The 21,016-nt window shown below is 38.2% G+C and overlaps 1 protein-coding gene across 3 annotated transcripts in view; it reads left to right on the forward strand.

Annotated features, from left to right (window-relative positions):
• ORC3 (origin recognition complex, subunit 3) overlaps window positions 1-21,016 on the forward strand; it is a 71,271-nt gene that overhangs the window by 38,919 nt on the left and 11,336 nt on the right. For all 3 annotated transcript variants that reach the window (XM_010834687.1, XM_010834688.1, XM_010834689.1), the window contains exons 12-14: window positions 5,679-5,795; window positions 6,637-6,716; window positions 19,597-19,730. In XM_010834687.1, coding sequence (XP_010832989.1) covers window positions 5,679-5,795; window positions 6,637-6,716; window positions 19,597-19,730 — 331 coding nt within the window. The remainder of the gene's footprint in view (window positions 1-5,678; window positions 5,796-6,636; window positions 6,717-19,596; window positions 19,731-21,016) is intronic.

A 21,016-nucleotide genomic window follows, 5' to 3' on the forward strand; every position in this document is an offset into this window, starting at 1 on the left:
CCAGGCTCCTCCGTCCATGGAATTTTCCAGGCAAGAGTACTGGAGTGGGGTGCCATTGCCTTCTCCAATGCATGAAAGTGAAAAAATAAAGTGAAGTCGCTCAGTCATGTCTGACTCCTGATATAAATGCTAGGGTAGCAGTATGGAGGCTAAAGGGCTGAGAGAGACAAGAAGATTAGCACTCCTTCCACCCAGGGAGCTAGGAGAAAGCCATGGTTTGCTGTTCTCTAGGTAGCTGCCATGTGAGAAGTCAAGCCTAGGAATCATCTTCAGCTAAAATTTCTCTCTAATGAGAAAAATAACGCTTAGTTCTGTCAAGATGATAAATAAGAAAATGCTGTGTTCTTGGACAGCTGATGCATTTTAATCCTAAAATTTGCTTGTTTTACCAGCTTTCAGTGAGCAGGGAATTAATTGAAAGGAATAAGTTGCTTAAGTTTAGTTACTTTTACGTACTTTCATTTAGTTTTCTTGAGCTCACCCTGCACCCCATGCATGTAATTCTAGACACGAAAGTGATAAGTACTCTGGAAAGAAGAGAAATAAATGCAAGAACTAAGTATCATGGCACATATTATTCTACTAATCATGTTTTATTTACCTATATATATATATATTTAAGTTTTACATAGTCATTGGCTTCTGTTAAAAAAAAAGTAACTAATCCTTAATGATGGGGAGGCCTTGTCACATGAGTAAACAGTAATGATTTTTGAATGAATGACAGACAGACATAATTTATGTGACTGGAGATAGCATATTTAAATGGCTGTATTACACATTGCCAGCACTCAATATGCCAGCACATTTGGAAAACTCAGCAGTGGCCACAGGACTGGAAAAGGTCAGTTTTCAAAGCAATGCCAAAGAATGCTCAAACTACCGCACAATTGCACTCATCTCACACGCTAGTAAAGTAATGCTCAAAATTCTCCAAGCCAGCCTTCAATAGTATGGTGTACTGTGAATTTCCACATGTTCAAGCTGGATTTAGAAAAGGCAGAGGAACCAGAGATCAAATTGCCGACATCCACTGGATCATTGAAAAAGCAAGAGAGTTCCAGAGAAACATCTATTTCTGCTTTGTTGACTATGCCAAAGCCTTTGACTGTGTGGATCACAATAAACTGTGGAAAATTCTTCAAGAGATGGGAATACCAGACCACCTGACCTGCCTCTTGAGAAACCTGTATGCAGGTCAGGAAGCAACAGTTAGAACTGTGCATGGAACAACAGACTGGTTCCAGATAGGAAAAGGAGTATGTCAAGGCTGTATATTGTCACCCTGCTTATTTAATTTCTGTGCAGAGTACATCATGAGGAATGCTGGGCTGGAAGAAGCACAAGCTGGAATCAAGATTGCCGGTAGAAATCTCAATAACCTCAGATATGCAGATGACACCACCCTTATGGCAGAAAGTACAGAAGAACTAAAGAGCCTCTTGATGAAAGTGAAAGAGGAGAGTGGAAAAAGTTGGCTTAAAGCTCAACATTCAGAAAACTAAAATAATGGCATCTGGTCCCATCATTTCATGGCAAATAGATGGGGAAACAGTGGAAACAGTGGCTGACTTTATTTTTCTGGGCTCCAAAATCACTGCATATGGTGACTGCAGCCATGAAATTAAAAGATGCTTACACCTTGGAAGGAAAGTTATGACCAACCTAGACAGCATATTAAAAAACAGAGACATTACTTTGTCAACAAAGGTCTGTCTAGTCAAGGCTATGGTTTTTCCAGTGGTCATGTATGGATTTGAGAGTTGGACTATAAAGAAAGCTGAGCCCTGAAGAATTGATGCTTTTGAACTGTGGTGTTGGAGAAGAGAGAGAGTCTCTTGGACTGCAAGGAGATCCAACCAGTCCATCCTAAAGGAGATCAATCTTAGGTGTTCATTGGAAGGACTGTTGTTGAAGCTGAAACTCCAGTACTTTGGCTACCTGGTGTGAAGAGCTGACCCATTTGAAAAGACCCTGATGCTGGGAAAGATTGAAGGCAGAAGGAGAAGGGGACGACAGAGGATGAGATGGTTGGATGGCATCACCGACTCAATGGACATGAGTTTGGGTGAACTTCAGGAGTTGTTGATGGACAGGGACGCCTGGCGTGCTGCAATTCATGGGGTTGCAAAGAGTCGGACACGACTGAGCGACTGAACTGAGCACACATTGACTGGCAACTGACAGCTGGCTATCAGTGTGATTTTTTTAGGTCCATGGTGGTTTTATTTTTTTAATCTGAGCCAGCATTTACAAATAGAGAAATTTTATATCACAAATTCAGACTTTTGTCTTCTTTTGAAAAACTACTAAATCTGGCCCATATCAACAAGACAACAGTGGTTGATCTTTTTTTCCAGCAGTTACTCTTGCTGAGGAGAGAGACTGCATGTTGGCCTCTGTTCATTCATGTACTACTACATTCAACAAATACTTCTTGAGTGCCTACTGTGGGCCAAGTATTAATCTAGTACAGGAGTAAACAAAACAAGCAAACCTCCCTGCCTTTGTGGAGCTTACCTGCTATCAAAGTGAGTAGGTAAAACATCTTTGTGAGTAATAATTGCTAAGAAGAAAACAGTGAAAGAGAGAAAGGGAGTACTGGCAGTGTGCACAGGGAATGAAATTGAAACTTTAAATAAGAGCCTCATCAAGAAGGTGAGTTTTGAGTAAAGAGGAAGTTATAGAGCATCCCATACAGGAATCCAGAGGAAGAAAATTCTAAGCAGAGCCACGACAAGTGGAGAGGATGTGAGATTGGAATTTGTCTGGCATGTTTGGGGAAGAGCAAGGGGACTGTTTTTGCTGCTTTTCCTACAGCTCACTGTTTTCCCATATCTGTCTCAAAGATCAGTAGAGACCAAGAGGTCTTCTTTTAAGAACAGAAGAAAACATTTCTTTGGTAAACAATAAATATTTCTAGGCAGTGCATCTCTGTTGAAAAGACCATCCAAACACAGTTATGAAATAAAACCGTGGTAGCTATGACTGGTATGGAAAAGATTCCGGAGGAAAAATTTAATGAATAGAAAACAGGAGAACTATTTCAACAGGCTATGTTTCTGCATGAGCATGGTGTGATGCTGCTGTAATGTATTAAGAGGGAAATTTTCTCATGCATCAGGACCTCTTACAGGCTGAAGTTTATGAAAATGTGTTCATACAGTGCTTTAGGAATTGTTGCCCTGCACATTTGCAGGTAGCTGTTGCAGTAAGACAAAGAACTTAGAGGACAGATTACATGAAAAAGTTAAATTAGTCATTGGTGATGTTTTCTGTTGCAGCTGATAAGCACACAGGTATAAATAACAGTGGAATCTTTCTTATATGGAGTAAGGTTCTGAAGTCAGCACATTAAGTCAGAGATTTTGGATGGTCAAAATTACTGTTGAAGATCCCTTAGAATGGTATAACAGATCTCTCAATTAGTCCAGTGTAGCCAGTTTTATTTCCAATGTTGGAATAAGAACTCCCATATCCTCAGATGAAATAGTCTGCCATGTTATAGGAACAAAACAAAAGAAGACAAAGTGTTTTTTAAAGGCTAGAATTCTAATCATCACAGGGATGTGAGGCACAGTGGAAAATGTGAAGGTACTAAGACTGTTTGGGAGAAAACATGTTTGTATCTTTCCTCTTCCACTTACTCCAGGGCATCTAGTTCCTGGAGTGTGCAACATTGCCCATACTGTGTCAAGTATTTCTTTTCTTTCCACATCCAAGTAAATTTAGTGAAGATGTCATTCATTTCTACTGTATCACCCAGTTATTTGTATTTACAGTTAGTCCACAAAGCAAAAGTAAGAGGTAGTACATGAAGTACAGTTATTATTCAGTAATAGATTCCTTTTCCTTCAGAATATTGCCCCTGTTTACAAGCTGTTTACTCACATATCAAGGTAAGCCATTAGTGGCTTTATGCAGTCTCTATGTTATAGCTTACAGTGAAAATAGAAATTAAGTGTACTCTGACAGTGGCAGTTAAAATACCCTTTGTTGTGATAGAAGACCTAGATTTTTGAAATTACCAACTAACTCAAATACTGGTGGGAAAAAACTTTGATACTAAAAACTTTTCTTTCATTTGCTCTATGCTTTCAGATAATGACTCAGATTGCTGACCAAGGAATTGATTTCTAAGTGAGTTAGAGTTCAGGAAAATATATCAGATTTGTTATATTAGATAGTTTAGATTTGTTTGAATTTATTGATATCTGGGGGCTTTCTGGGTAGCACAGCTGGTAAAGAATCTCTCTGCAATGCAGGAAACCCCAGTTCAATTCCTGGGTTGGGAAGAGCCCCTGGAGAAGGGCATGGCAACCCACTCCAGTAGTCTTGGGCTTCCTTGGTGGCTCAGATGATAAAAATCCACCTGCAGTGCGGGAGACCTGGGTTTGATCCTTGGGTTGGGAAGATTCCCTGGTGGAGGGCATGGCAACCCACTCCAGTATTCTTTTCTGGAGAATCCCCAGTGACAGAGGAACCTGGCAGGCTATAGTCTATGGGGTTGCAAAGAGTTGGACACAACTGAGTGACTAAATGCAGCACATTGATACCTGGAGGTGTTGTTTTCTGCATGGTTGACCACTGAAATATTGGGTATCTGCAGAATATTGCAGGAAAAAAGACAGTTCAGTACTTAAGGTTTTTTAATTTGACTTCTTATTGGAGAAAAAAATTTGAAGATGGTAGCACAGATCATAATCCTCTTAAGAAAATGTTACAGGAATAAGTGATAAAAGTATTTGAAGTATGAAAAATGCATGATAGGGTATAGTATTTTAAAATCCCTTTTAAAACATTTCATAAAGTTGAAGAAAACTCTCCTAATCATCACCCCTCCAAAGAAAAGCCTTTTGAAACTGATCTGTGAGATTGGTCATCCCATAGGTTTCTTAAGACTGCCTCTCATATCACACGTCTTAGATTCTAAATTATACAGCTTGTTGGCTTCAGGGTTTTAATTTTCAGTTTCACCCGCTTAGTTGGTAAAGTGAACAAAACCAGTATTGGAGAATCTCAATGAAAAAGCAAACATTTATCATAGTCACCTGCATGTTTCTACTACAGTCTGTCCTTCCCTTTCAACACAACTTTAGTAGGACTATGAGAAAAGAGTACAGGGACTTCCCTGGTAGTCTAGTGGTTAAGACTCTGTGCTCCCATTGCAGAGGGCATGGGTTTGATTCCAGGTCAGGGAACTGAGCTCCTATAATGCTGCGTGGTGTGGCTTAAAACATCATGGAACCACAGTAACCATTAATTACATTGGTACTGAGGGCTCTGGTGATCTCCTCACCCCTCTAATGCCACGGAAGCTAGAGGATGATGGCCATCCCTTGCTGTGGTATACACCAGGTGACTGATGTGGGCAAGCGTCCAGCAGGTGCTCTTTTGCACACTTGTATTTTGGAGGGGCCAAGTCTTTGTGGCAGTGCTTTAGACAAGAGGAAATTAAATTAGTTACAAAATTAATTTAGTTTTGGTATGTATAAAATATCACCAGACTTGACACTAAATAAAAAGTATCCAACTGTTATCCTAGATTTTGTGTGCATGATGAATTCTCAGACTTAAAGTTAATTTGTAATTCTGAATCTTCTCTCATCAGTTTTCTGGAAATTAGATTTTATTATTCTACTAATTGCTGACTTACATATTTGTAATGACTTTTTTAGGAGGAAACACAATCATTACTAGAAAACCTGCATGTTTACCATAAAAATTACTTCCTGGTTTTGAGATGTCTTCATCAGTTCACCTCTTCTCTTCCCAAATACCCATTGGGTCGACAGGTAACCAGAACTTACTCATTTGGAATCTCTGATGTAGGAATATTACTGGTTTTTCCCTTTGAGTTTACTAGCATTCAGGCCTCAGAATTTGCAATGGATCCACATCTTGCCGTGTATGCACAGTCTAAATCCATTCCAGCTGTACATGTTACTGGTAATTGAAACAGTATTTTTTGTTCTTTTGGCCACAACTAGAAACAGCCATGTGAATCCAAGTGGTGGTGCTTTCCCTTCAGTGTGTTTGTGCTAAGTCATTTTAATTTATTCTCTTTAATACTTTGTCACTTATACTGAGAAAGCTGATCCTCCACTTTAGTGAAATAAAAAAGGAATCTGTTTGAGACTGCCTAATGGTTAACCGTGCATTATACCCAGAACTAAAGGAAAGTAGTGCTTTTGCTTCTTGCAGAATTATGCTCTGCTGGCGTTTGGGTCATAACATAAGCCTGTGAACCATCTGCAAGGGAAGAATTCTGTATTCCTAAATCTTTGCATTCTTAACTCAGAGGTTGAGAGAACAAATATAAATGTAAGAATGACTTGTTTATTTTCTGACATTAAACCTTCTTTTTAGTAATCACATCATCATTTTAATAATTTTCTTATTGCAAAGTGACCAGTGATATCAGCCAATCCCAATAGGATCTCATTTTGCTCTCATGTGAATGATGTTTTATGTAAATGGCCAATCCATGTGATATGTGCCCTATCTATTGTCATTTACAGGAAATGGCTGTTTTTAAAAAAAAATTTTTTTGACCTCATTTATGATTTTCCCAAACTAGTAATGTGCAAACTTAGATCATTTTTGGTCCCTCACAAGTATGCTGTTCACTTCCAGATCAGAGAGCTGTACTGCATGTGTTTAGAAAAGAACATATGGGATTCAGAGGAGTATGCATCAGTCTTGCAGCTGCTGAGGTAGTTTGTTTTTTTTTTCCCTTTTTTATCTACTCTAAGCCTGCCAATAAATAACACCTGCTTCCAGAACTCTGCCTGCCAAGGAGTTTCATAAGTAGCCACGTTGTAACTAATATTTGTATATATCTTGAATTTTATGTTTGTAGTTAATAGAAACCATCCATTTCTTTGCTAGTCTTACCTTGTTTCTAAACTTTTGATTTTTTTTAAGTAAAATCAGTGTTTGCTTTGTGAATTGTTGATACCACACAGGAAGAACCTTGGTGTTGATCACTTCAGCTCAGCCAGCTTGCCCTTACGATAGGGAAGGTAGTCACAGCAAGCATGCTCACGTGGCTCCAGCCTGGTTGGGTTGAGGGGCGGCATCACTGAGTGAAGTGCATCCTGTGAAGGAGGCCACTGCTGACCCAGATGAGGAGTGGCTGCTGCTGGGCAGTGGTCTTGATGCCTTCCCCAACCTGAGCTGACTCTGTCAGCATTAACATTAGCCAAGCTGTAAATTTTTTCTAGTATTATATGAATAAATAAGGTATCTTGGTGCTATTATCAGATATCAAAGATCACTTATTCCTGACAAATTTATCTTTTAAAGTTATAATTATTTGTTTTCTTTGGCTTTATGCCTTATATGTATGGTGACTTGTTAGTCTTTCGTAAAAATAATGACCACTTGGGTAGTGAAAGAAGGAAATCCAAGTGTGAGTTGTTTTTGCACGCAGTCTTATAATTTTCCTCAGTGGATATAAATGTTCATATGAAAATATCATAAAGAAGTCCAAGAACTGAATATTTACTAAGCCTTGGCTTCCCCTGGGTCCACAAGAAAAGAACAGATGGGCACAGTAGGAGGAAAATTCACATTGAAAGCACTTTCAGTCCCGAGACTTAATAATACAAATGTTAGTTATCCAGCAGGTGCAGCTTAAGATAGGAAACTAATTTTATGCTATCTGGAAAAATAACTCCCCATGGAAACTAGATTGCCACTGAAAAGCTATGTTTTATTTCATTTTCTTTAAATGCCAATAAGAGATTTCCGTATATTTACATACTTCAACTGGAATGTTCCTGAGATTTCTTTTGTTTTCTATTCAAGTCAGCATACTTATCTCAAGCACCCAGTTGATTCTTGCTGGGTTTCCTCTTTAAGCTTCATGATTAGCAATTGCCTTCCTTTTCCAGTTGGGTATTTCTAAATTCATAGATTTCTTTGTCAGGGAGAGTCAGGGATCAAGAATGCCAATTCTAAATAAGGGTAAGGAAATGTGAACAATGATAGTTATGGTATGCACTATTGGATAGTACTAATCAGAGATCATGAAGTCTTGCTGTGTCAGGCACTGTCAGTACACTTTCCAGTCTAATACTCAGGTGCGCCTTTGTGGCAGACACCATTAGCCACACTTTACAGCAGGTGAAACTAAAGCACAGATAGGGTTTAAGTAATTTGCCTGAGATCTTATAGCTGTTGATGGAACTAGGATTTTAATTCAGATCTGACTTTAAAATTTTTATACTTTCCACTTTTCTTTGCTCAGGTCTAAAATAGGGATTTGGGGATCTGAATAAAGCAGAACCAGTGAATAGAAAGCAAAGTTTCAATCATATTGCTAATCTGAGGTCAGAAACAGGAATATTAAAAACACTAAGGATAAATACAGCAGTTACAGCAAGGACAGGCAAGAATCTGGAAACTACCAGAGAGAAAGAAATCTGCCACCCTTCAAACTGGAATTCTTCTTTTCCCCTTTGTATAGATAAGATGTTGACAAAAAATCAGGGACACTTGTCAGTTTAGTCATTCTAAATGGGAAACATCTGAATTTAGGAAACCAGACATTCTTGTCTCCTGTCTTCAAATAATTGAAGTCATAAGAGAAAATTAAGTTAAAAATGATCACTGAATGTTTCTTTGGAATGAAAATCTGTAGTACTATTAGAAACATAGTCTAGTAACATTTCCAATTTGAACTTTTTGTTAAGAGTTACATGAATGGCAGTATTTTTCTTGAAAAATCCCTTTTATCTGGAAACTGACATGTTTAAATAACCAGAGGTCTACTTGATGAAATATTTTGTGACCATTAAAAAGTACAAAATTCCTAACATTTGTGTGGAACTGCAAAAGACCCTAAAGAACCAAAACAGTTTTGAGGAAGAACATAGGTGGAGACATACTTCTTGATTTCAGTGTATATTACAAAACTGTAGTAATCAAAACAGTATGATATTGGCATGAAAACAGACACACAGAGGAATGGAGCATAATAGAGAACCCAGAAATAAACTCATGCTTACATGGGCAGTTAATTTATGACAAAGGAGACAAGAATATACAATGGGGCAAGAACAGCCATCAACAAATGGAATTGAAAAAACTGGACCACTAATCAACTCAAAATGGATTAAAGATGAACACAGTTAAAACCATAAAACTAGAAGAAAACATAAGTAATGAGCTCCTTGACATTGGTCTTGGCAATGGTTTTTTGGCTTTGACACCAAAAGCAAAGACATAGGAGTGGGACTGTATTAAGCTAAAAAGCTTCTGCACAGCATAGGGAACCATCAACAAGATGAAAAGGCACCCTACAGAATGGGAGAAAATATTTGTAAATCATATATCTGATGAGGGATTAATATCTAAAATATATAGAGAACTCATACAACGCAATAGAAAAAAAATCTGATTAAAAAATGAGCAGAGGATATGAGTAGACATTTTTCCAAAGAGGACATACACATGGCGAGCAGGTACATGCAAAAGTGCTAAACATCACTAATCATCAAGGAAATGCAAATCAAAACCACAATTAAGGTATCACCCATTAGAATGACTTATCAAAAAAACAAGAAACAACAAGTATTGGTGAGGGTGTGAAGAAAAGGGAACCCTACTTCCCTGTTGGTCAGAATGTAAATTGTGCAGCTACTATGGAAGACAGAATAGAGATTCCTCAAAAAGTTAAAAATAGAGCTCCTTTATGATGTAGCATTTCCACATCTGCATGTTTATAAGAAGGAGAGGAAAGCAATAACTCAAAAAGATATCAGCACTGTGTTTACTACAACATTGTTTACAGTAGCCAAGACATGGAATGAACCTAAGTGTCCATCAATGGTTGAATGGATAGGCAGATTGTGTGTGTGTCTGTGTGTGTTACTCAGAAATAAAAAGAAGGAAATGCTGCCTTAACACTGAACTTACGGAATCAGAGAACAAATTGGTGGTTGCCAGGGGTAGGTGGTGGTCAAAATTGGTACAAACTTCCAGTTACAAAGGAATCCTAGGATTGTAATGTGCAGCATGGTTACTATTAATAATACTGTATTGTGTATTTGAGAGTTGCTTAGAGAAACTATGTGAGATGACAGATGTTAACCAGATTTATTGTGGTGATCAGTTCACAGTATATACATATACTGAATCATTTGTATACCTGTAACTAATGTTATATGTCAATTATATTTCAATTAAAAGATATTTACAAGGAACTTACAAGAATATTGAAAATGTCAACTATTCGTAAGTGGAAAAGACCTATAGAATTTATCAGTTATTTTTAAGTGTAAATGACAGACATTGATGTGTGGAGAGTATGCATTTATAATATGTCATAATCTGACATGAGTGCAGTGGTTCTGCATGTCTTCCATAACCTTTCCTCTGTCAGTCAACTCTTGGAGCCTGAAGACCACATTCCTATACAGGATATGAGTTGGTTAATTTTCTCTCAACCATGTGTCATTATAAAAGGATATATTTAAGTTAAAACACTGTTTGGGAACAGAAAGTGGTAAAAAAAAAAAAAGTTATGCTAGCTGAGCAGTAAGCTAGGTGAGTGTCTTTTTCTGGTCAGCTGTGAAAGACCTTAAGAGGAAAATTTTAGCTTTCTATTGGAGAGAATTTCTAGACAGCCACCTAAATATCAAACACTAGACCAAGAATTTTTCAGATTTTAAAATTTGAAAAATCATGCTTCAATAATAAGATTTAAAGGGTTAACATAAATCATAAAGTCCTCCACTTCTAGGCCACTGATGGCTCAGCTGGATGGAGGCACACTGCCCTACCCCAGCAGTACCAGTGGAGCCCCATAGCAATGGTTCTCAGACTGGGCCCTTCTTCTTAGGAGAATTTACTGTCCCTTGGCCCCTCTGCCATCAACTGAGATCACTCATCTAGAGTTATCACATTGTTTTTCTCCAATAAGTAAACCAAAGCCAGAAACATTGAGTGACTTTTCTGCAGTTGGCAGAGCTGGCATTTAACTCCAGATCTTCCATGTTCAGTCAGTTTTTCAGCCGTATTCCAATTTTTCGAGTGGTGGTATAAAAGGAAATTTATATGGGTTTGTGGCCAGAAGTCCATGTTGAAAGGGTACCCCACATTTTAAAATGAGCCAGCAGAGCAAGCTCCTGTGGACTCAACCCACACTCCATCTTGAGGACATATTGGCACAGTGTGCAGACATCTGTAATGAATGGAGCCACAGTGTCTAGTCTGCTTATCCCAAGTGGAACCTTATGAGCTTGCTACAGAAACAGATTTTTAAATTCAAGTTGATTGATAGGTGAAGAATTTACTTTAGGCTGAAAGAGATTATTTTAATTTCTGAGTAAGGCTTTTGAATTAAACAGTAATATATTAGCAGGTCAGCTCAGCTTTCATTGAGTTTAGAAAAAAAAATGACTGAAGTAATAATATTGACATTTGATCACTTTCAGTTCAGTTCAGTTGCTCAGTTGTGTCCAACTCTTTGCGACCCCATGAATCGCAGCACGCCAGGCCTCCCTGTCCATCACCAGCTCCCGGAGCCCACCCAAACTCATGTCCATCGAGTCAGTGATGCCATCCAGCCATCTCATCCTCTGTCATCCCCTTCTCCTCCTGCCCCCAATCCCTCCCAGCATCAGGGTCTTTTCCAGTGAGTCAGTTCTTCACATGAGGTGGCCAAAGTATTGGAGTTTCAGCCTCAGCATCAGTCCTTAGCTTAGTTCAAAGAGACTAGAGGTTTAGAATCTAAATAATGCATTGTTTCCTGACTTTGCAGATTAACTTTGATAATATTTAAAGATCTTGTTATGAAAAATGATACAACTCCACAGTCTGTGAGGCACTTCCTAAATAATAATAATCTAACTTCTCATGATCAAGATTTATCCATGCAAAAGCTCTCTGAGACTGCAGAACTAAAATATGATTTCAACGGGGATTGCTAATCCTCAATTTGCATTCTGTCAAGCCCTTCACAGTTTTCTGTGGGCTGCTGCTTAACTCAGACAAACAGCTGAATTGTTGAAGCTCATTTTAAAGCAAAAGATGCTGCGTGGCTTTAGTGTATGTAAGAATCAGTTGAAGCATTAAACATACAGATTCTACCCTCCCCCCAAAGATTCTGAATGTGACTGCTGGAAACTTGGGTGTAATGGTCAGCGGAAATCAGAATTTAAGAAGCACTTTACATTTGGACAGGTGGTCCAGGGGCCACACTTTGAGAAATGTGCTTCTAAATAATAATGGAGAATAAGAAAGGAATACAAAAAAATTGAGGGAAGAAATGAAGCTGAAAAAGAAGCTGGATGGCTTTAGGCAGTTGGTGTCAAATTAGTTCCAAAACTAGACCAAGGTATTCTACTGCTAGTAGTGAGCTGTGTTTTTTTATCTCAACAGATAGAAAAAAGATCTGCATTTGTGTTTTAAGTTTTCCTTTATTAAACATTTAGTGCCTACTACGACTTCACTGCTAGTAAAATGAATGGGTAGCTAAGAAATAATTAATTTAAAAAAATCAGAAGTAGCTAATTAAACTGTTCGAAAGCTTTACTTCTTCTGATTTCAGGGTTATACTTTTGTAGTGCATCAGTAAAAGTATTTATGTATTTTATCTTGCTGAAGTGTCTCTAACCATATGGTAGAATTGACTCATTTTGACATAGTATAAAAAGCTTGAAAGTGAAAATGTTGGTTGCTCAGTCATGTCCGACTCTTCATGAACCCATGGACTGTAACCCACCAGGCTCCTCTGTGCATGGGATTCTTCAGGCAAAATACTGGAGTGGGTTGCCATTCCTTTCTCCAGGGGATCTTCCTGACCCAGGAATCAAGCCTGGGTCTCCTGCATTGCAGGCAGATTTTTTACCATCTGAGCTACAAAGAGCATGGTGCTCCATGAGCCCCGTGACTTCAGGGTGCTCCCTCCAGGAGCCAATTTGAAAACAGAGAAATTATTCTTCACCTGAGGTCATGAAATTTCTTTTTTACTGCTTGGCCACTATCTTGTTTACCCATTCAAAAAATGTTGTTTTTAATACTCCATATGTCGAGTCACTGACCTGTTGACAGTGATGACCCTAGTCCTTACCCACATTGAATCTTGGCTGAGTAGGGAGATTAAGGTGGATAAGTAGATAGACAGGTACAATACAGGATAATAAGGCCTGTGTTGGTATGGTCTAGTGCGCTAAGGAACTAATAGACTGGACAGTTACCCTCTGTTTCTTGGAGGAAGTGACCTCTAATATGAAATATCAAGGCTTAGAAGGAATTAGGCATATTTTGGTTTATTTCACTTGTTACCATCATATGTGATTGCTTTGTTGTGTTGTCTTGGAAGAAGACAGTCTCTGTGAGTATGTTTTTGGCAAGCCTTTTCGTTTTGCTTTCTTCTAGTCTTTGTTGATGTACTTCCAGGTTTGAGTCTAGAATATTTGAATATTTTTCAAAACTGTGCTGGTAGTGTCTGCCTAGAACTTGAGAACTCATTATTCAGAAGATCTTTGCGTTAGCCATGGATTGACCAGTTTCTCCTCTAGCCTGTTCTCAATCAGACGTTTATATTGACCAGTTTCTCCTCTAGCCTGTTCTCAATCAGACGTTTATATAATTAGTACTTAACCGGAAATTACTGCCTTTCTGCATGATGAAGCAGAACACTCAATGCTCTTCAGGGTGATTGCTCTTATGATTGCTAAATGATTCTCTGTCTTAGTTTAGGGAAATTTTTTTTTTTAAATAACAAGCTATAGAACTTTTAACACATTAAGTACCACAAGCCTTTTTTGAACCATTTACCCAAAAGTGATATAATCACTTAATCAAGTTGGTTCAAGACAGAATAGCTTTTTCAGCACTAATGAGACCTGTCTTAGATGTGTTATTTTTCCTCTCTTTAAAGTGGCGGTCCCCACCGTTTTTTGCCACCAGAGGTCAGTTTTTTGGCAGACCACTTTTCCACGGATTCAGGGTTGGGTCAGGGGGATGGTTTCAGGATGATTCAAGCACATTGCATTTATCGTGCAGTTTATTTCTGTTATTAGTACACCTCAGATCATCAGACATTGAGTCTTGGAGGCTGGGGACCCCTACTTCAAAGTGGTCTGGTGTGCTGACTTTCAAACTTTTTGATACAGTTCGTCCTCCATGTCTGCAGGTTCCACATCCATGGATTCAAGCAGCCACAGGTTGAAAATATTTTTTAAAATTCCAAAAAGTTCCAAAAAGCAGGGGGGAAAATGCATATGAGTTTACTGTGCACTGGCAGCTATTTACTTTGTATTCATATTGTATTTGCAACTATGTGCATAGCATTTACATTGTATTAGATTCTGTAAGTAATCTAGAGATAATTTAAAGTATCTAGGAGGATATGTATAGGAGATATGCAAATACTGTGCCATATAATGGATTCCAGCATCCTCAGATTTTTGTATCTGCAGGAGTCCTGGAACCCATCCCCCACAGATACAGTAAGGACAACAGTATTTTCTTCTCAGTTTTATTCTGTTTCTTTGAAAGCAAATGCTAGATGGAATTCACAACAATTTGAAGCATATCACACTGCTCCAGTTTCTCTTCAGTCTCTCTGTAGCTGATTTGGTTTCCGCACTCTTTTGGTCAGGGTCACCAGCGACCCTCATGTTTCTAAGTCTCATGGTCAATTCTGTCTTCATTTGCGTTAACCTATTATCATCTAACACAGTTCATCACTCCTCATTAATGACTTTCTAGGGCCTAGATTCTTTTGGTTTTCCTCATACTTCAGTGCATGCTCCTCCCCTTCAGTCCTCTTTGGTAATTTCTCTTCTCCCTAACATTCTAACATTGCAGTCCCTCAGGGCTTAATCAAAAGCCCCCACTTTTCTCCTGTGTGTCAGACTCTTAGGTCCATCTACCTATTTGCATCTCCACTTGGATATCTGTATATATCTCAGAATTAGCATGTTTTGAACTGAATGCCTGATTTTCCCTTGAAACCTAGAATCTTGCCGCATTCTTTCTATCCTTCCAGTTGTTCAAAGCCGAAAACTTGCATTCTGCCTTCAAAATATTTCAAGAACCAAACCTCTTCTTAACACCTTTCCCATTAGTACCACCACTGTCCAAGTCACTGTCATCTCTCGTTTGGATTATTGCCATCACCTCCTAACTGACTTCCTTGCTTCAATGCATGCTCCCTTCCAGGCTTTTCTCAAAATAGAAGTCAGAATAATCCTTTTAAAATATGCCAGATAAGGACATTTCCTGGCAGTCCAGGAGTTAGGATTTTGTACTTACAGTGTCAGGGCCTGGGTTCAATCCCTGGTCAGGGAACTAAGATCCCGCAGGTGGAATGGTGTGGCCAGAAAACGAAATGAGATGACATGAGATGAAATACAGTCAGATAATGTCCCTCCTTTGCTCAAAACTCCCATTTGCACTCAGTAAAACTGCAGTCTATACAGTGACCCTGCGTGATTTAGCCCCCCATTACCTCTCTCTGATTTCATCTTCTGCTTCTTGTTCTCGCCTTCCACTTGTGTGGCAAGTAATTTAAATGAGAACATAACACTTTTCTGACATTAATGCTTGTGTTATATATCTCTGAAAGCCAGTCATTTGCTGGTGGCTTTTTGTACTTTGAGATTTTTCCTGGTACAAACATGTTAAGTCGTACTATATGCAGTGTTCCACAGCTTGGATTGTTTTTTGTTTTTTGGATTCGTCTGGTTGGTTTTTGTCGTTGCAGGTACTTGTTTTGCACCTAATATTCTACTTAAGGTGCTTCTATAATATCATTGGTAAAAGCATAGATGCCAAGCCAGACTAGGTTCAGATCCTAGCTTGCCAGTTACCAGACTCTGAACAAGTTGCCCAAGTTTTCTGTGCCTCTGTTTTCTCATTTCTTAACATGATAATAATAATAGTATTTGTATCATACAGTGTTGTGCAGATCAAATGATGCCTGGTTATGTGTGCTTAGAAATATTAGTTGTCATCACTTGCATTACTTCACTGTTTATCACTGCTATATAGTATCCCTTGTTTTGAAAGTGTAGCACTTGATTTTATTAGTCCCTTGTTTGATATATGTTTAGGTTGTTTATAATTGTCTATTACAGTTATCACTGAGGGTGAGTTTGTGTTTGCACATTAGTATAATTATTTTCACAAAGTACACACATAGAATTTTTGAGTCCGGAATATAAACACAATTGTATTAAAGTACACTTGCACCAGCAGTGTATCAGTGTTTCCCCACACCTTTGCTGATGCTGGATATTATCAGACTTAAAAAGCTTTCTTTTTTTCTTCTAGCATTTCATGATTGATGGAATAGTTCTTTCCCCACTTCTCACACCACATTCACATTTTTATTCTTTCCGAAAAATGCTGAGGGTAGTGGTCAGTTTTTTTCAAGCTAGTTATTTCTAATACTCCCCATCTCTTCCCCACTGATTTGAAGTGCTACCATTATGTGATGTACCGAATTCTCATATATACCTCTCTTTCTAGACCCTTATTTCATTCTGTTGGTCTCTTACTGTACAAAGTACCATCTGACTTTAATCACTGTAATGTATCCCTTTTGATATATTAGTAGCCCTGCTACACATACTGAAGTATACAAACATTGTTCCTCAGTTGTAGGAACATGAATTTTTTTTCTAGATGAATTTTAGACTGTTTCTTTAGGCTTTTAAAATATGCCCACTGGAATTTTGTTTCAGAAAGTGTTGAAATGTGGATTAATTTGGAATGAATTTATTTATTTACAGTATTGAAGGTTAGAACTGAAAATGTCTATTCAGGATTTTAATATTTTGCTATGTCTTACACATTTGTTATAACATTCTGTAGTTTTTGTTGCCATTTTGAACATGCTCTTTTTTTCCATAGTTAGGCTTCCCTTGTGGTTCAGCTGGTAAAGAATCTGCCTACAATGCAGGAGACCTGGGTTTGATCCCTGGGTTGGGAAGATCCCCTGGAGAAGGGAACGGCTACCCACTCTAGTATTCTGGCCTGGAGAATTCCATGGACTGTATAGTCCATGAGGTCGCAAAGATTCAGACATGACTGAGGGACTTTCACTTTCACCTGTAAGATATTAATGTGTGTGTACATATACACACATATATGTATTTACCTTATATCCAGACACCCTTTTATATGCTTTAATACTTTTGTAGCTTTCTTAAACTTTCTAACCTTACAGTCATATCATACGCAAATAATAAATTTCATCTTCCTTGCTTATATTTGTACCACTTGCTTCTTTTTTCTTAATTCGTTGTAGACTAGATTCTAGAATGATGTTGAAGAGTAGCGATGATAACAGGTATCTTTGTTGGTTCATTTTATGTAAATAACTGAATTGAAAATTTTTAATTAATAATTTTATTGGATTGATCACATTGCTAGCTCTAATCAGTGTTACTTCAGGTCTTATTTTTTATTAAACCTGGGAGTACTTAAGAAAGTGTAAGGTCATTTCTTTTTCTGGAAACAATAGGAACAGAGTCTTTGACTATGAATAAAAAGAGGAATAAGTATCCAAATCTCTAGAAGTCTTCTATACCTGAGATGAAAGAGCCACCCTTTCCAATCAAATGTCATATTAAAAATTATGGCTAGTAAAGTTTGATTTCAAAATTATATGACACAGTGCCATTTTTTCCTGCATCCTGAAGATGAATAATAGGGTTTACCCTCCTCAATATTCAGTTTTGTAAGTTGCCCGGGGATAAGAGGTGTGGCTGCCTGTGGCCTGAGAAGCTAGTCAGTCCTTAGGGGCTGCTGGTATGGGTTCTGCCTCCATCAGCATTTCCTCAGCCCTGCCAGCAAGCCAGTGCCTGTGATTACTTGGAGCCTGGCAATGCAGCTCTTGCCTGAGTCTCTTGTCCTTCTGAGCAGGGCTAAAGGTCGGGGATGACAGGTTATTCAGGTGTGTCTGACTTTGAGTTAACTCTCTTGTCTTCATAGTTTGATTCATAGTCTGGGCAATAGGAAGCCAGAAGTTTTAAATAATCTCAAATGTAATCAAGATTTTAATGTGTTGGCTTGGTTTTCTTTGACCTGTTAACTGCCTTTCATTCACAGATAAAGGTTACACTTTGGATAATTATTTCATTGTTGTAGAATGAAGAAGAGATATTTTTCTTAAAATGAGGAAAAAGTTTACTTTTTGTCCACCCCTCTCAGTTTCTACATTTATTGGTTATTTTCTTCATTTGTTTTTGTTTTAGAGTCTTTGTGGTGGGTTTTTTTTTTTTTTTTTTTTTTGGTTTGTGTTTAAATTCTACTTGAAGTAATCAGCTTAATTTCTAGGTAATCATAGTCTACTTAGCTTTTTCTCTAACTTAGTAATATTAAATTTTTATTTTGAAAAATTAATTTTTCGTCTTGAAAATATCAAACATAAGAGTTTTTACAGAGTCACTCAGATTCTGAATTTGGCTGCTTTTTCCTGATTAATTTAAGAACTGGTAATCACTATCCTGTTACTGACTGATCTTAGGGGAGAGATCCTCTAAGTAATGACCCTGAAAACAGGATCTTAATTTTAGAATATGTGTTTCTTCTCTGTTTCCTTTAAAAAAAAATTTCATTTTATTTAATTTGGTTGTGCTGGGTCTTTATTGCTATGCATGGGCTTTCTAGTTGCAGCAAGTGGAGGCTTCTCTTTGTTGTGGTGCACGGGCTCTAAGACACACAGGGTTCAGTAGTTGCGGCTCGTGGGCTCTGGAGGGTGGACTCAGTAACACAGGCTTTAGTTGCTCCACGGCATGTGCAGTCTTCCCAGGCCAGGGATCGAACCTGTGTCCCCTGGCGAATTCTTACCCACTATACCACCAGGAATGTCCCCTTCTCTATTTCTAACAAAGATTTTCTCTATGGACTTGAAGGAGTTGTGCAATCTATGCCTATACCTATGCTATACCTATGCTATAGAATAAAGGCAATTGCCTTCCAGTTTAAAGTTCAGTGGATTTACTGACTGGTGTTAATAAAGCTGATAGAAGATATAAAACCTAGCCAAATTGGTAATAAGGAAATCATTGATATACTTTTTGGTCATTTCACATGTGCTTTCATTTAGCATGTGTTGTTATATCCTCAGTGGATGTTTCTTGTCTCTTAATTTACCTTTAGATCTGAAGGAAAGGAAAACTAACCTCCAAAGCCTACTGTGTGATAAATAAGCACTGTGCTAATCTTCAGCTGCATCTTCTCATTGAATTCTTAAGGCTCCATCTCACTTGTGAAATTTGTGAGTTACTGTTTCCATTTTAGAGACAAGGAAGCCAAGGATCAAAGATGTTTAGCAACATGTTCTTTATTACAAAATAGCAAGTGCCAGAGCCAGGCTACAGACCCAGATCTTTGTAAATTTTCCAAGTTGAGCTTCAATTTTTCAAGTTGAGAACTCTTCTGAGTACTTTGCAGTACTTTGAATATCACATCCATTGAGGAAGGTCTCTCCAAAAATAGTTGGTAGCTACAAATAAAGGATTTTACACTGTCTTCTTCTGAGCAGAAACATTTAATATGTAAGCACTGTTTTTTAAGTATATTGATTTTCCAGTTATATTACATCTCTTGTCACGGATTCTGTTCTAGGTTGTTGGCAAAGGATGAACTGATGGCCATGCTTCAGAACTGTTTCAAGCTTTTTCAGTCCTCTTCTGGAAAGGAGCTTGGCAACACAGCAAAGAAAATAGAGGAGTTCCTGGCCCAGTTTCAGAGCCTTGACGGTGAGAATATAATATCTTGCCAATTCTACTGGCTATGACAGTCATTTGACTAGAATAAAATGGAAAACCCCGTGTTTTGATGCACTGAGAGATGAAGAGATAATGAGTTTTTGATCAATCAGTATACCAAGCCTCAGAATAGCAGATCTTTGACAACCACAACTAGGCCAAATGGTTCTCTTCCAGCTTTGGTTAAAACAATGAAAACTATCAAATGGGCAAGAAAAAATATTACTTTCTCCAGATGGACTGTTTGGAGGACTTACCTTTAAAAAAAAAAAAAGGCAGCAAAGAGAAATAAAAAAGAGGTAGTAGAAGGGCATCATAATTAAGAACTCCTTTTAGATGTTGTTTCTTAAGCATTTCATCAGATTCTTTATAGATTTCAAAAACAGTGCATAAATTATTTGTAAGCCTGAAAATTAATAGCTGTGAACTGCTTTCCCAGCAGTGAGGCTCATTGCTATGCTGATTACCAAAATATGCTTGAGGTTTGCTTTAATCAGATTTACAAAGCTTGAATCTCTCAATCCTCAATGAATTGCAGCAGCCTGGCGTTCCTCAGTGTTGGAGGGCACAGTTTGCTTTATCTTGCGTGATCTGCACAGGAATTGGTATGTCTGCCGAATGCTGGAGTGCCTGCTTGTGTGCAGGCAGCCTGTCTTGTGCTCTGATGCACCAGGACTTCTTTGTTCTGAGGGGGCTCCATGAGTTGATACTGATGTTTAACTTTTTGTGGGCTCTTCCCTTGCTCCATTTCTAGCACTAAAGTATGGTACTCCTTTGGTAAAACAAAATGACTATGTCCTTCTTATTTTCCCCTATTTAGGGAAATTTTAGTGGAGCCTCGGGAAAAGAAGCAATCTGGTGCGTATAAGCACATAGATTGGACATGGCATGGTGAAAACATTTCACTTAGAATGTCTCTACCAATTTTTCCTGTGTTTGGCAAATGTTCCTTTGTCTTTAAATCCTTTGGATTTAGGAAACTGCTTTTGCTGAAGCCAGTAGAAGATGAAAGAGCCAGTCTGTTTGACTGGAGGGCCACCCCACAGTACAGGGGCTCCCTCCAGGTCATGCTCAGGCATTGCTCTATACTGCATTTGCATGACAGTCTGAGCTGAACCAGTTTCAAATCATAAACATTGTAAAGGACTAAAAACTGGTATCACAGAGATTATTGGGTCCAGCTGCAACAGAAACTAAAGCCCAGGAAGAGAATCCTCTGAATTGAGATCTCAGAGCTAGCCAGGATAGCATCCAGCCTAGAGCTCACATATTTCTTA

This window comes from Bison bison, unplaced genomic scaffold (genome assembly GCF_000754665.1).
Source record: "Bison bison bison isolate TAMUID 2011002044 unplaced genomic scaffold, Bison_UMD1.0 scf7180017864035, whole genome shotgun sequence".
Lineage (NCBI taxonomy): Eukaryota > Metazoa > Chordata > Mammalia > Artiodactyla > Bovidae > Bison > Bison bison.